This window comes from Zeus faber (assembly GCF_960531495.2).
Source record: "Zeus faber genome assembly, chromosome: 16".
NCBI classification, from domain to species: Eukaryota; Metazoa; Chordata; class Actinopteri; order Zeiformes; family Zeidae; genus Zeus; species Zeus faber.
The window spans coordinates 12,324,803-12,341,869 of NC_137202.1; the positions used below are offsets into that span (position 1 = coordinate 12,324,803).

General features: G+C 42.3%; 1 protein-coding gene across 3 annotated transcripts in view; it reads left to right on the forward strand.

Annotated features, from left to right (window-relative positions):
- birc6 (baculoviral IAP repeat containing 6) overlaps nucleotides 1–17,067 on the forward strand; it is a 148,882-nt gene that overhangs the window by 896 nt on the left and 130,919 nt on the right. For 2 of the 3 annotated variants that reach the window (XM_080016188.1, XM_080016189.1), the window contains exons 2-10: nucleotides 2,481–2,662; nucleotides 6,708–6,845; nucleotides 8,989–9,182; nucleotides 9,464–9,575; nucleotides 9,881–9,963; nucleotides 10,153–10,378; nucleotides 11,194–11,363; nucleotides 11,561–11,619; nucleotides 12,706–14,361. In XM_080016188.1, coding sequence (XP_079872314.1) covers nucleotides 2,481–2,662; nucleotides 6,708–6,845; nucleotides 8,989–9,182; nucleotides 9,464–9,575; nucleotides 9,881–9,963; nucleotides 10,153–10,378; nucleotides 11,194–11,363; nucleotides 11,561–11,619; nucleotides 12,706–14,361 — 2,820 coding nt within the window. The remainder of the gene's footprint in view (nucleotides 1–2,480; nucleotides 2,663–6,707; nucleotides 6,846–8,988; nucleotides 9,183–9,463; nucleotides 9,576–9,880; nucleotides 9,964–10,152; nucleotides 10,379–11,193; nucleotides 11,364–11,560; nucleotides 11,620–12,705; nucleotides 14,362–17,067) is intronic. The other variant, XM_080016190.1, reaches the window with a different exon arrangement.

A 17,067-nucleotide genomic window follows, 5' to 3' on the forward strand; every position in this document is an offset into this window, starting at 1 on the left:
ATTCAAAGTGCTTTGCTGAGGCTTATAAACGACGTTTTATAAAAAGAAAAAACAAGACTTGGAGCAAAGGAATAAAAACCTTTAAACGGGTGAAAAAAAAACCTCGCATAGATAATGCAAGATGGCCTGTAGTGCGATGTATTGGGGGTATTTCTGCAGGAGGGATAAAAATGACTACAGTACTGTGGATAACAACGGTTGAGTTGCTCCGAATTTTTAGGTTGTTATTATTGAATTCATACAACGTTAATACATAAAGATAACAAATGAAAAGTCCGTTATTACGTGATCACAATACCTTTACAATATATTGCACATGCATCACCAGTGTACAACGTTCACAGTTACACATCTTAAGACACTGGATTTTAATTTTTAACAGTGTTGTCAGTTGCTGTGTTTCTTAAGCTTAGGTTCAGCATTCACTTGGTTTAGTAGATGTATGGGAAAATTGGGCATATAAAGTACACCTAAATATCAACAATAAACCTCTGTATCAACAAGTAACTTGGTGGAAAAAAGGCCATGGTGTGTGTGTGTGTGTGTGTGTGTGTGTGTGTGTGTGTGTGTGTGTGTGTGTGTGTGTGTGTGTGTGTGTGTGTGTGTAAATAAAATGAAACACACACACACAGTACCAGGCCGAAAAACAAGATGTTTATAACAACGTCATATATACAGTAATGCACAACATCTCCCCCGACTGACTGAGGTTGCCAGGTCAAGCCTAAGCCTAAGGAGCAGTTGGACTTAACCGCTTCCTTTATTTGCCGTGTCCAGACTATGTTTACATATTATTTATCATGTTCGGAAATGTCCAAATATATTCATATATATTTATACCCAGTCAATACTTGTATTACTCCCACTTTCACTTTCGTTTCTGCCCCAGTCAGGGCCTTTCTTTTAATAACTGGTCTCATCTTGTGCAAAGAGCAGTTTGTATATTCTGTATATATGGGCACTTGAATACAACTATTACCAAGACAAATTCCTTATTTTTGAACGCAACAAAGCGTGTACTCATTTAAAAATACAAGGGTGTGATTGGCTTTTTGCTTGATGTTGCCTGGCTTTTTTATTTTTTATTTTTTTTGATTCACAATTTGGGAAAGGAAATGTATCACTGTTTATTTGGTCAGTAGATTGTAGCCAGGTCATTGAGTCAGATTTACTCAAGCTAGCCATTGGGAGGACATGGCAGTCATGCAAACTTTGTTCTCTTAGAGGCGGCGGGAGCTTTATTCTGAATATTTGGGCTCACGATTCTCACATTGGAATTCATAGTGGAACTTGCAGGAACAATTCGATAATATCGCATATCACAATATTTGCCACCATATGGGATATTTTACAAGTATCGAAATATCACTGTATAAGCTAGCTTTCTTGTTGAATTCCTTTAAGCTTAGATGCTGATCTGTGTATGTGTGGCAAAAATGAGAAATGCATCAGATATGCTATTGATTATCTAATCAACGAGTCTAAAGATTGCTACAAGGTTGTACAATACCACTTTTAATACATGGTTTGCATTGCTTTCATTTTCTTCCATTCTTCAACCTTTTCTTTTGATATTAGAAAATATTTGACTTTCAATGTTAAATTTGTCATTGCTGACCTTGTAACTCAGATAGTGTTCGATATAATGCTTACAGCAAATCAGCGCAATGTAAAATGCTTGGCTTCATAATTAGAGCATCTTATGCACCATAAGTTACTGGTGTTTGTGCATTATTATCCTGGTTTGGATCTAATGTCAATCATTTTATAGACTTAACAAATTCTAGATCTGGTCATTCACATTGAGTGATTAAATAATTAAAAGCCTAAAAATATCAGCTTCTTGAGATTTGACTTCGACATGCCATGATTAACACTAAATAAAGGCCATTGGCCATTTATTAAAACATATTTTATACTCAAGCTTTTCTGAACTTGTTTTGTTCTTCCAAATAAAGGAAGGGCATTAGACCTCAGGGTGGGGATCTCTTTTTCTTCTCTGAGTTGGAACGTGTTGACTGTAAATACCAGGCATACTGTCATTGCCTCCGGGTAACCTGTGGATGCTGTTGGATCATACTGTCTAGCTCTGATACAGCCTTTTCGATGAAAGAAGGCGTTTAAGCATCAAGTCAACTTTGGATGTCAAGGACCATAGCGCCTGTTGTTCAAACAATTACATAATATATTATTTCATCTTTAAAGAGGATTTAATACTGTGGTGAATAAATTACATTGGAAAAAGATTAATTGTTGGAGGGGATGCACATCTAATATAATAAACAAACACAAAAGTTCTGTCGCTCTGGTTCCCAGTACAGTACTGTTCTACATGCATGCTTCTAGCTCCACCAGTTTACCGTGCCGTGTCGAGTAGCATTGAGTGTCAATGTAAAAGATATCCAGTGTCCCTCAAACCTTGTTCCTCCAACATCTCTGACATTAGGCCTTGTCTTTTTTTGGTGCCCCCCACCCCCCAGCCAAACCCGGCGGTCGTGTCAGGTGTCAGTACTTCCCTGCGGTAGACAAGGTGCTTTTTGTCGACGACTACGCGGTGGGATGCAGGAAGGACCTGAACGGCATCCTTCTCCTGGACACGGCCTTGCAGCCTCCTGTGCCCAAGCCTGAGGACATGGTCCAGCTGGAACTGCCCGTCACAGAGGTAAGATAGAACCACCTGAGGCCTTCTGGTAGTTGTTAAATGCAAGCATAACTTAAATGACCTGAAATTAAATGCATACATTGGGAAGTCATGTATAGAGAGATCCCCATCATTGTCATTCAAGCACTGTTTACATTTATTTAATAATAACAATTATGAGAACAATTTCTCGAATGAGAACTTGTAATTTCACTAGTGAGGGCCATGGTTATTTGAACACCCGGAAGGATGTAAGTATCTGAATATTAAATTATAAACTCAGATTTGGGGCAGGGGAATTCAAAAAGATTGATTTTGTTCGTAAATCAATTACTTCTCAACTTGGCACGCTATAGACTAAATTTCTTAATTAAAAAATATTTAAATAAAAAAAGCATGTGTCACATGAGCTATGTAATTAGTTTCATGTAGAGCCTAAATTAGTGCCTGGCTGATGGGTGACATCACGTGTACAAACTAGATTTCAGCGAGTCTTGCATGTCACCTAGGGTAATTTCACCAATTTGAACTCTTAAGTAACCTATCATGCTTGGACTCACTCAGAAGTTGCCTCGAAATCAATTGGTCTGTAAGACAGTGTTTAGACGCTTTTCTCAGTAAAGCTTGTTTTATACTCGCCGCAAGCAATGGCGGCGTTATAGCGTGCGCACTGCACTGCCAGAGACACAAGCGTATATAGTAGACACAGTGGTGTGGAGATGTCGTGGCGATATCCTCCTGAAAGACAGGGGGCGATGTGCACCAACCACCTGGGAAAACTGAAAGAACTACTGTAAACATTACAGGGAAGTATTTGAATAACAAGAAAAGAGCAGTAAAATTAACATTTGGTGGTAAATGCATGTATATCTATTGTAGTCAGTGCAAGTTTTTTTTTTTTTTTTCATATACAGTCCTGATTTTCTTGATTGTCGGTGTAAACATTGCAAAAAAAAGTCGTGGGGTATTGAAATAGTCAAAATCTTTGGACAGAGACAGCGCCATTTCCTTCCAAGAATTCAATGCCATCTGGTTACCGGATTTCCACAAATGTTAACCGGTAGGCAAATATAAAACCAGGCCCCTAATAAATGCCGGGTGCGTGGTCTACATAAACAAATACAAGCCTGCCACAAATAAAGACCGATCGGCGATGCGACCCTGTTCCAGTAGCGGAGCTCTGCTCAGAAGGCTTCTTGGGGCAAATGGCGCGCTCTGAGCGCAGGGTGCGTTCAAGGCGAATTCCAAAAACGGCAATTCCCCCGTCGGCTACCACCACAAGTGTGACTTTGAGGGTAGCTACGAGCTCTCTTTTTTTTCACCATACATGTGTTGGCATGGCAGCCGAAACTTTGATTTAAAATGTATATTAACATATGATCAAATATACTTATTAAACAGAAGGAATTAGATAGAAAAGCCTACCGAACCTCGCGCTGCCCCCCGGTGAGACCCGGTGCTCTGTCCCGCACTGCGGTGCATGTGCAGCTGGCAGAGCCCAGAAAACCTGTAGAATCCGGACGGAGCCTCCTCCAGAACACTGTGTCTGTTGTGTTTTGTTTTATTTTTGACCTTTTTTTTTAATTTAATGAGCATAATGCCTGTCCCAGTGCCTGCAGGGACAATAAAAATAGAGCACATAGAGCAGCGCACGGACAAAGCTCATTCACTTGCGTGCACAAAGACCATGTATGTGGACGTATGCGCACAACATTTTTGTAAAAAATAATAAAGATCTGCTGAAACACTGAATATTTTTTCGAATGTTAATTTTCAGATTTGAACAATTACAGGGCTTGAAGTTAAATCAATCAGTAAATGTTCTACTCTGAAGCTTTTTCTTTTTACAATTCAATAGTTAGATATGTTATTCATATCAATTAATGCATCAATTCATCTCATTTCATCATAACACGTCGGCGTCACCTACAGGAAAGAACAGTTTATATGTTGACTGTATGCAGTGTTGTGGTGGTCATGCTATAGAATGATTTATTGCTTGTATTTACTGAATAATACAGAAGATAAAGAACTTAAAAAAAATTGCGTACTAAATCACAAATGCAATATTGCGAAAGTGTATAAAAGCGCAATTCAATTATTTTCCAAAATCGTACAGCGCTATTTTATGGCGCACACACCAAACACGACAGCACTACTAAAAATTCTATTTGTTTACTCCACAGAGAGCTTGAACGTATCTAGATATGTTGCAAACGGCCTAAGTAACAATTAGCTTTGGCGCGAAGTTGTACTTCCACTTTTTAACACTTTGTTTTTATTAGTTACTGTTTACTGCTGTCAAGGTGTGGCTTCCTGTTACAAACTTGAAAATAAGACCCTTATTCATCGTAAGAATATAACTATTGATATATTATTGTCATTGATATATAATTATAACTTTGTCTTTTAGTATTGTAACAGAAGTGTTACTATAATTGAATTAGATATTAAAATTACGTCAAACTGCTGACGTCACTAAATTGAAGAGTGTGTGTGTGTGTGTGTGTGCGTGTGCGTGCGTGCGTGCGACCCAGCCATTATCAGCCTTTAGTTTTGCTTGCTGAACTTGCATAACTTTAGAATTGAAAATCAATCTAGTGGACTGCTGAAATCAGCATTTTTTTCCACTCCCCAGTCCTTTTAATGTTTGGCATTCTATATTTCATTAAGTCCAAAAGTTGATCATTTCCTCAGAAGATATGCTTTTGGAAGCGAGAGGAAATCTGTGCTTTTGGCAGGGATGGTGCGTTGAGTGATGTGATCCCGTGAGACAAATTACTGCACACTGCTGTGCTACACCTAATTTAACCAGATGTGTGAGTTGTGTGACTTGCATCGTCAGACTGAAGTGGGGTGAGTTCATAGACCCTTTCTTTTGTATAGGACTGTAGTCCTTAAAAATTCAGAAGGCAGTTTCTTTTTTTAAATTATTATTATATATATATATTTTTTTTATATAACATGCATTGCTTTGTAGAGTATTAAAGAATAGGTGCACAAATTTTCAACCCAGGTCTGATTAAAATGTTGGCTTCCATCATTTACAACTTTTAATGGCACAACCTCTCTGAATGCTTTACTATTGAGAAACTTAACACTCTGATGCAACTTCTCACTGTGCTCAAATGCGGTCCAAAGGGGTAAACGTTCAAAGTTCTTTGAACATGTGTGTTGCTGAAGAGAACATTTGAACCTTTTTGAACAGATCCTTCATCTTCCTCATTGTTATTTTGGTCCTTAGTTATTGTTTGAGCTATTGGATGGTAAGTGACGGCTTAAATTCAGTAAATAACCGTTCTCCATAGTGTGAGGGTGCATGGCTACGAGGGCAATTAAACAAAGAATACAATGCAAGTGTCTAAGAAAAGGAGTGTAAACACATTCAAAGGAATGGTCCTTTTAAAAACCTTGGTCTGAAAGGTTCTTTGAGGTCTCAATATATCGCGTCACTCCAAAGAACCCTTTATGGTTCCTTTTATGTTCATCTCTACAGACTCTTTGTGTTTATTATTTTTGTTTTTCATGTTCTTTGTGTCATCGCATTACCAGCCATTAGTAGAGCCCTAGTAGATGTGATTGCAACGAAAGGTCACCATCAGAGTTAGTTGTTTTTGTCTCAGCAGTCTGTTGCTTAATATGACCGGCCCAATCATTAGTCAATGTCTAGACGGTTAGGGGTTTTAAAGTGCACAAGAGCACATCAGCGATATTAGACCAAACTGTTCATTTGCTTTAATTTATTTTTTGAAATTATTAAAAGAGGCACCTGGGATGGTGCCCCAGCTAGGCATGGCTAGGTGGGTGGACTTTAAGGTTGTTCCTTCCTGGTGGTTGATGCTGCCCACGGCTCACTTACCCCCCACCCCCCAGTGGTTTACACTCATGTCAAATTCATTTCAGCTTTCTTGTTCCTTAAATTGGGATCCCGAAGGACCTGTTGAAGCGCTGTTCATGCAACATTTTGTTTTATTGTAAAGTATTATTATATATATTTTTGGGGTCCACCACATATTGAGCGTTTGTTTTCTGATTTTGAATGGGGGTCTGTGATTTGTGCATTCAGGCGCAGCAGATGCTCTCTGCATGTCAGGAGAAGATTGATGTGTCCAACACGGAGGGTTATGACCTCTTCATCACCCAGCTCAAAGAAGGCCTGAAGAATACCTCGCACGAGACGGCAGCCAATCACAAAGTGGCCAAGGTGAGTCACACACCTTTCCTGTGATCGGTAATGGGCTTTGTTTGTTTATGCTTCTTAAATGTTATTTTTCTGTCAATGGGACAGGTAATCTCTGCCACTTCATCAGATACAGCTGAATAAGAAACTAGTATGATCATGCTTAAATTCTGAGCCATGAGCTGTTTTGTCTTGGCCAGTGCCCATGTTAGACACGCGGCACAAAATAAGAATACAACTCAAAGGGGTTTTCGTGGAATGAGGATTCCCTTTGTTACTTTGGAGACATAAAATTGGAAGGCTAATGGGATTTCTGAGTTTGTTGCGATGTTTCTTTCACCTCAATTTTGCCTTCAAGCTATCAGGTTGATTTGTTTGTCACGACGGGCACCGGTTCTCATTTGAATTTGGCAGAGTTTCTCCGTGGGTTTTGTCCGAGAGAGATAAATTTGTTTCTCTGTGTTAATGTGCATAAGCGTCCTCCTGTTCAGCAGCAGCAGCAGCAGCAGCAGCAGTGCTGAGATATGAGACCTGATTGCAGTCTGCGGCACACACAGACTTCATTGGAATATTAATAGCCACAGCTGGGAAGGGGGAACAAGCAGAGCTCCTATCCCATTGCCCACCATCTAGTCTCATAAATCCATTGGAAAGTAGCTTACCGACACAATCCAAAGTGGAATCAATGGTGTTGGAAAATGCAATTAAAGTTGTTTAACGTTTCCACACTCTGGCGCTAAAACCATGCTTTCACACTGAATTACGCAAGGAAATTTCTCCACCCCAAACCCTGATCTATCCAGTCGTCCCTCATTGTTTTTCTCCAAATTGATGTCGCTTGGTATGGCTTGGGCTGCCAAGAAGCAAGTGAAAAGGGGTGCCCCTCTCTTTCTGCCTTCCCGTTGGCAGTGATTCTATGAGAATTACTTTTGGAATAAATCACCCCCATTATTGCCAAAGTCTTCCAAGACTGCCAGGTTTCTCGGCGGGTTTATGGAGATATCTGTTCACAACCAGTCCATTTTTTTAGCCAACCCAAAGCACATCAGTCTGTTTTGGCAAATGGTCAGCTGGAATCATTTTTTGATGAAATTGTGAAAGTGATTCTTCTCACCTTGGATGGCAGACTTTTATTTTGTGTATTGATTTTTTTAATATTTTCATGAGCAAATCATAAATCCATATTGAAATAAAGTTGTCTTTGGGTTTCTTTCCCTAACAAGGCTGTAGTAATCTCCTGACATCCAAATCATTATTCTAAGTTTGTGCACTTGTGTTGTAATCAAAGCAGAACATATCCCTATTGGCTACGTTCCAATTATTTTCAGAACTCACTCTGCGGGAGAGACCCTTTTTTTTGTTTTTTTTTTTTTGTTTCTTATTCTGCTTTGGCTGAATGATCTACAAAGTGACCTCCTAATTTCCCTCAGGTATTCCCCCTGCTACCGTATTACAGCAGTCTTCATACTGAGGCTGCCCTTGGATGCCAAATTGGAACTCTCTCCCTGAAGTTTCCCCAAATTCTTTGACACGTGTATGACAAAAGCTGTGTGTGTGTGTGTGTGTGTGTGTGTGTGTGTGTGTGTGTGTGTGTGTGTGTGTGTGTGTGTGTGTGTGTGTGTGTGTGTGTGTGTGTGTGTGTGTGTGTGTGTGTGTGTGTGTGTGTGTGTTATAACTGGTGCTAAAATAGGCGGGGGAAAAAAACCAAAACATTTAAGCTGATATTGAACGTTTGCGCCCCCACCACACACACTTACACTCTCTCACCTTCACTCTTTGGTGTTCAGCTGCCAAGTCCAATGTAGTTTGGCAACCTAAGTGCTTGTACTGGCACTTTCTGCACTATCAAACCCCAGGCCTCTCTTCCTTTGGTGCAGTCCTCACTCTTCTTGCTGTAACAAACAACGTGTCCCCCCCAGTGATGGATTTCTCTTTTAACTTTGCCACCCACCTCCCTGGTAGCTTTTCTGCTTTGGGTGGGAGGGGATTCTCACAATGTGGAGGCAGCTGCTAGGAGATATTTATTTTTGAAATTCTAACAAAGGTTAGATAACATGAGGGTTAATGGGTAAATGTCTAATGTCAGAGTACTTTGACCGGATTACGCCACTTTCTCATGCTCTCTCTCTCTCTCGCTCTCTCTCTCTCGTTTCTCCTTTTTATCCAGTGGGCAACGGTGACCCTCCATCTACCCCACCACGTGCTGAAGTTGGTTGCCGGCGCCGTGGTCAATGAGCTGAAGAAGATTAACCAGAACGTGGCTGCCCTGTCCGTCGCCTCGTCTATCATGGACCGGCTCTCCTACCTCTTGTGCAGTGCCAGGCCCGAGCTGGGAGTGGGCCCCGGGCGCTCGGTTGACAGGTCAGTGGGCTGGTAGAGTACTGCAATGGTAACAGTTAAGTGGGTGGGGAGCCTGTAGTACAAAACATATTTCCATTTGATAGTTTCATGTTAAAATCTGCGTATTCAAACCTGTTTCTTTTATTTATTTTTTTAACCTGTGCCATCATCAGACTTTCAAAACATACTTGAAGGAAACACCCGCAAAAGAGTTCCCTCAAATCATTCACACATGAACAACACAAGCATGTCACTGAAGACCTGGGTATGACCTGATTAGTACGTCCTCCGCTGCCTTCCAGGTCACTGATGTACAGCGAGGCCAACAGGAGGGAGACGTTCACGTCGTGGCCCCACGCGGGCTACAGATGGGCTCAGCCCGACCCCATGGCCCAAGCAGGATTTTACCACCAGGTAGACTCTCGGTGTTCTCTTTATCTATACACATATTCCCGCTTGTGTAGTGGATTGTATAGGTTTGACCCCACAATACAGGTATGTTAAATACTCGTGGTTAACTTGTGCCTTTCCAGAAAATGTGACCTTGTTGAAAATTTAGCACCAGCAAAATTAATGATCCAACCACCATCCAAGCGCACGCAGCAGTCTTTAGATTTCTGAAGGATTTTACACTTTGTTTCTATGCCGTTGTGATTTTTTTCCTGATTCTGTACATTTTACCCTTCGCCATCCTCTCTCTCTCTCCTGTCCACCTTAAGCCTGCCTCTACAGGTGACGACAGAGCCATGTGCTTCACCTGCAGCGTGTGTCTGGTCTGCTGGGAGCCCACGGACGAGCCATGGTGAGTCTCTCCATTCCCGCAGGTTACTTCTCTGGGGTAAAGATCAGTGTCGAAATAAAGTTCAGCGATGCACCGGTTTCCCCGACTTTTTTTTTTTTGGCAGACCGAGCTACCAAATCCCACACTGTCATTAGTAAGATTGAGTTGAGCCTCTCATTTTAAACATCTCTACTGTCGCTCCCAACCCAGGTCTGAACATGAGCGACATTCCCCCAACTGTCCGTTCGTAAAGGGCGAGCACACCCAAAACGTGCCGCTGTCCGTGACGCTGGCCACCAGCCCGGCCCAGTTCCCGAGCGGCGCCGACGGTTCCGACAAGATCGCCTGTTACGGCTTCGGCAGCTGTCCCCATTTCCTCGCGGCCGCCACCAAGCGGGGCAAGATCTGCATCTGGGACGTCTCCAAGATGATGAAGGTTCGACTCGATAAATTACCCTTCTATTCTATCGTTTCAATGTCTTGAGTTGATTTGAAAACAGATTTTTTTTGTTTGTTTTAAGCAGCCACTTTCCGCTTAAATGCCACCCAATACCGTTTTTACACTCAAATTAGCGGGTATACCCAGTTTTTTTTTTTTTAAACACGGTAGAAACAGGCAATTGACACCTTTCCCATTACCAGGTGAAAGGGCATTTTTTTTCTGGCATCTCGCGTTCGATGTCACGAACATGCCAGAAAAGGGGCGTGTCATGGTTCCGGTGTGATTGGGGAGGGGAAAACAGTGGAGGAGACGGCAACTTAAACAACGGGGGGAAAAAAAACCAAAACGTCTCATCACCCAGCGAGACTTGGTTCACTTCGTTCCTACAAAAGAGCCGTTCAAAAGAATAGAATCGTTTGTGAACGACCCGATACTACAGTAGAAGCAGCATGGAGTATCCAGCCGAGCCCTATTTTTTTCTTCCTCTAAAGAGGCCATCACAACAACCTTCACTGCTTTGCAAAGTAGGCAGTATCGGTGCTAAAGCTTTATTTGTTTGCAAGCGAGGGAGCTAGCCAACAATTTACATAAAAAAAAAAAAAAAAGTTATTACACTGCTTCAGCACTTAATGGCTTATTTTGTATAACAATTAATATTAAAACGGTGCAATATTGGTTAAAATAGGATCCTTTGACCAGCGCTAATCTGCAAATTTGCTCGTATTGCTTGTATTTTTCCCTTTCTTTTTCTCAACACCAGCATTGCTTTATATTTATTGTGATGAATGGCTGATTCTCCTGCTGAATAGGTGCACCTGAAGTTTGAGATCAACCCTTACGACCCCGCCATCTTGAGGCAGCTGATCCTGTGTGGGAGCGAACAGAGCCAGCAGATGTTGACGGAGTCACGGCGGCCGACTCTGTCCTGGCTAGAAGAATCCTCCTCCTGCTTGGACCTCCCAAAGCTGGAGGGAGACAGGTTAATATACGCACTTTCACAGTCCCAATGCAGTAAACTTACCCAAAGGAGAACACCTATACATGCAGGGACGCATCTGAACATGCACAAATAAAGTCATGGCAATTAAAACAGTTTCTTTTCAATTCAAAGGCAAATGTGCACTTATTAATTTTGTATCATGTAATATTTTAAATGTGTGCCATTCTTTGCTCCAGTGATGACCAGCTAGAGGATTCAGATAGTGAAGAGCATTCCAGATCTGAGTCGGTAACGGGTATGTAACACAAGTATTTTCTTAAAGGTGTGTGTGTGTGTGTGTGTGTGTGTGTGTGTGTGTGTGTCTCTGTGTCTGTGTCTCTCTCTCTCTCTCTCCTGTTTGGAGGTAAACAAAGAAGATTAGATAAACAATTAATTTATTGCCTGGCAGTAGTCGAACATTGTGCAGACTGCATATCTGCCACTGTCACAGCTCGTGAAGAAAATTTTGACTCTTTTTTTGAGACTCTTTTGAGTCACTCAGTAAAACGAGTCGTTCGATTTGATTCAGTTGGTTTAATGCTCGGTGCGCGAAAGGACTTCCTGTGAACAAGAGTGAGAAGAGTCGTCATTTATTTAATTTGTTTATTTTTTTGTAATGATTGCAGTTTATTTGCAAAGTACCATATAAATATATTGTAAATGTATATTTGCACTTCAAGTGAACGAGTTTGAACTGGACATTTCCATATTAGTTATATGTTTATCTATCAATAGCTATTTATAGATAATAGGGCTGAACGATTTGGGAAAATAATCTAATTGCGAATTATAATTATTAGTATTATTTTTTTTAGACCAATATTGAGATTTAGTATGCGATTTTTCTTTTAAGTTTCTTGTCTTTAAACACAAGCAATAAATCATTCTATAGTGTGACCAACACAACATTGTGTACAGTCAACAAATAAACTGCTCTTTCCTGTCGGCCAGGCCTACGTGTTATGATGAAATGAGAGGAATAACACATCTTTATTTATCTATTGAACTGTATAAAGTATAAAAATCACATTATATTGACTGATTGATTAAACTTCAAGCCACGTAATTGTTCAATTCTGAAAATGAATGTCTGAAAAATATGCAGTGTTTAAGCAGAAATGTATTTTTTTTATCAAAATGTATGTGTCTTCAGGGACAGCTTTATGCTCATTAAATTAAAAAAAAGGTAACCCCCCCCCCCCCCCAACAAATAAACAAACGTTGTAGTGTTCTGGGAGAGGCCCCGACTGGGAGATCTCAAGATGTCAGCAAACCAGATTTTCAAAATCATAATCCTGTACACAAAACATCAAACTTTTTCTTTTGTTCCTCTTGCACCTAGGCCAGCCATCACAGCGGGAGAGCATGGAAGTGAGTCTCGGCGTGACAGCGCTTAGTGTGTTGCAGCAGCCGGAGAAACTCCAGTGGGAGGTGGTGGCCAGCGTACTGGAGGATACTGTTAAAGACCTGGAGGAGCTGGGGGCCAACCCCTCGCTGACCCAGGCCAAAGCCCACGGCCAGGACAAGGCCAAAGACAAGTTCCAGGATCACCACAACATTCCCTTTCCCTGCCTGCTGGCCGGAGGCTTGCTCAGCTACCGTTCTGCGGCCAGCTCACCCGTGGCCGGACCCCTGCCCACAGCCCCGGTGTCAGGACGCAGGACCATGGACGGTCCTCTTCGGACTCAAGGCCCTGAGCCCATCCATATTGAGCCTATGCAGGACCCTGGCCCCATGGAAATAGAGACCTGCAACCCCCCAACAGCAGCCCATGAGCTGGGCTCCCCCAACCTAGCAGGCCCCCTACCCTCAAGCCCCCCCAGCTTGCCCGCTGTCCGCAGGACTATGCCCGTGCTGCTACTATACAGTATAAAGGAGGTTGACGAAAAGTCTTCAGGGAAGGTGTTTGCCCAGATGAACAACTTGATAAGCAAAGGGCTGCATGAGGAGGGCTTCACCGTACCGCAGATCATAGAGATGGAGTTTGACACGCACGAGCAACTACTCCTTCAGGACCCCCCCATTACTTACATCCAGCAGTTTGCTGACGCGGCGGCTAACCTGGCTGGACTGGACGGCCACGTGGACAAATGGAACACGCTGGCTGCCACTTCAGTCTCCACGCTGCCTCGGCCTGGAGCCCTGGTGCAGTGCCTGAGGCTGCCAAAACAGCTTGAGGATGAGAACCTCTATGTGGACTCCATCACGCCCTGCTGGGACGGTGTGCACCTCCTGGTGGGGCTGCAGCCGTGTGGCCTTGAGAGCCTGAGCGCCATAAACCAGGTGGAGGCTCTCAACAACCTCAATCGCTTGCACTCTGCTCTCTGCAGCCAGCGTACGGGCGAGCCCCTCAACACAATGGCCAATGGGGTGGAAGGCCACCACCCGGGGGGTACTGCCCCACAGACACCCCTCATTCTGCCCCCACCTGACCAGCAGCAGCAGAGGTCTCTGGGTGGTGGGATGGGGGGTGGCTATCTGGCCCTCTACAAGCTCAACTACTCCACTCGCATCGTAACCTTGGACGAGGAGCCGATCAAGGTGCAGCACATTCGGGACCCCCGCGACGCTGTCACCTCCCTTATATTACTTCCTCCAGACGTGCTGGACGGCAGGGAGGATGACAGCGAGGAGGCTCCTGAGGAGGCCCTCCCTCCCGGTCCAAAAAACAGCTCTGCCGGTTGTGGGACCGGCTCCGGGGCCCCTGTCGGCTCCTCCACTGGGACTGCGTGTGGTGCAGCCATGACCAGTGCTACTTTTAGCAGCCCCTCAGTCGGGGCTTTCAACCCCAAAGAATGCAAGCGGGCTGAGGTGGTGGGGCTGGGACACTTGGTGGTGACCACTCAAGCCGGTTACATCATGATCTTGGACTTGTCCACGTTGGAGGTCCTGGCCAAAGTGGAGCCTCCCAAGAAGGAGGGGTCGGTGGAGGAGACGGACCCATTTGTCTCGGTCACCTACTGTTCCGGGACAGACCGCCTATGTGCCTGCACAAAAGGTGAGTGCTGTGTGAATGGCATATAAAGGGGTGTAAAGCTGATACTGCTTTAAATTGTGTTGATTCAGTTATGCCTGCGTGATACAGTATATCGATATGACAAGATCACATTTTGGGGAACGGATTCTGTCACAATTCACAGATATATATGATAAAATATATACAGATTAGAGATGCAACGATCGATCGGCAGGTGACTGGAATCGGCCCGTTTTAAGCTTGATCGGCCACGACCGGTGACTGGCCGATCAGTGTCAGATATATCTGATACTGTGCCAGTCAAATTTACGCGCATATTATGCGCAACACGATGGTTCACGTCATGCTAGGGCAGGGCAGAATACCAAGTTTTTATGGTACATTGATATATTTTCAAACACCATATAGAATGACACAATACTGTCTATGTCGATAGAGTTTGATGTTCCATTAAAATACATAACCAAACTCTTCTTTAAAGCCGTGGCACTGTTTGCATCTCTTGCTGGTTATGGGGTTTTGGGCTTGTTTTAAAAAAAAACATAGGGTTGCTTGTTACATTATCTGTCAAGCGACTTTGTTTTTTTACATACGGTCGCTATTTTCCCGCAGTGGTTATTAATCACCGGGCTACAGGGCACTTACCACCGGGCCATGAGAAGGCGGGTAGGAATATTTTCAGAAGTAATCTCAGCTCTGATCCCGCTTTGGCTCGGCGCTGGATTTTATTTGTACAAATAAGCTCTATCCAGTAACCTGAAGCACTTTTTTTATTTTGAGATTTGTTTGAGTGAGAGAAGGTCCTGGAACATTGTGCAGTTTAGTAGAAAATGTAAAAGTTATTCAATGTTTAATTATGAACATACAATTTAATTTTCCATTAAGGAAAATTTGCAAAAATGTTTGTATGCTGTCAATTACATTTCTTAGAAAGAATCGGGAGTCGGCCGGAATCGGCAGGTCAGGAAAATGGAATCGGCCAAGAAAATTGCAATCGGTGCATCTCTATCACAAATACGAAAGGAAAAGGGTGAATAAATACTACGATCCATAAATCACATTTATTTATTACAAAGATTTATAAAAAAAACATTTAAATGCAAAATAACAAAAGTCCATCCACAAACAATGTATTGTGTTTTGTGATTTTGGTACTTTGTTTTGTCATTTTGCAAATAAATGTAGCATAATTGATATATGATTACATATATTATACATGCATGCACAGAATGGATCCTCGAGTGGCTCTCACTGTGGCTGTTACAGACGACTAACATAAATGGGAGAAAACACGATGGCATCACAAATTAAGAAGAAAGCCCAAAAGTACAATAAGTATAATAATGATGTCAAATCTTTGTGTTTCATCCTCGGGGGCAAAAATATCATATCACAGTTTTTTTTCAGGCAGGATCACGATCCATGATCTTATCACGATTCTTTATTGTTAGTTAATTCGTTTTTAAGACTATTTTTAGGAAGTTATTGAACAATACAAGCAAACTTATTTCCCTATTAAAAAAAATAATATATATATATAGCTCTGAAAGGAAAAAATAACTTATTATTGGTTTATTGGCATGTGAAATGGCTTAATTTGATGGCTCCTTTGTCACTATCAAAATCTGGAAAAAAAGTCTTGTGTAATGTTATTTCCCAGTTAAGTTCCTTGCAAATCGTTAAAATTATTTGCCTATTTTGGATGCATTTTAAATCTGATTTTAGGGAGGGAAAAAAAAAAACACTCGAGCTGAGACCTCTGCCTTTATATAAAATGGGGCGGGAGGGGGGCAGCGCAACAACAACCTACAAAGTCTCACCATGCGTCGCTCTTAATGTTATTACCAAAGTGAGAAGTTTCTGGATCTTATTTAATAAATACATTATAGGATCATTCTATTATTCTGTCTTCTATTTATTTACAAGAAAAAATAAATCTGCTCTCAGACAGGAGCCGGTGTCGTGCCAAAAAGTGATCGTCCGCCAAAAAGTGATTGCAGCATCTACCTTGTCACCAAAAATGTTATTAATGCCTCAAAATGACTTGGTTTCATTCAAGATGGTTATATTTTAAAGGTTATAGCCACCCAGTCCTTTTTACCTGTTGAAATGCCTTCAAAGGGCCTCAACCAGTAACATGTAGTTTTCCAATTGCCAAAAACTGACTGCAGCTCCTCCCTTGTGACTGAAAGGTTGTTTCAGCCTCAAAATGACTTGATTTCACTCTTGTTATATTTGACAGATTATAGCCCACCCAGTCCTTCTTACCAGTTTATATTTAAAGGGCCAATACAACTGATAAAATGCAGTTTTGCACTTGTCATAAAGTGATTGCAGCTCCTACCTTGTGACTGAAAGGTTGTTAATTACTGAAAAAGCCGGGCCAACCCACTTAAAAAAGTCCGTTGACACCTTTCCCATTGCCAGGAGAAATGCAGGTTTTTTTCTGGTGCGTTGTCACAAACACGTCAGGAAAAGGGGGGTGTCATGGTTCCAGTGTGATTGGAATTAAAACAGTAGAGGAGACAGGAACTTACACAAACAACGGCATAAAACTGAAAAACTTGAAAAAAAGTAGCTTAAGCTGTTCAAAAGAATGGGATCATTCATTAACGACCCAACACTATAGTAGAAGCAGCGTGGATCACCGGCCTACTCCATGCTGCATTTCAACGCTCATCGCATCGCGCAGGTACAAGGGGCCAAAATTAGTGGGTTGACCCGGGT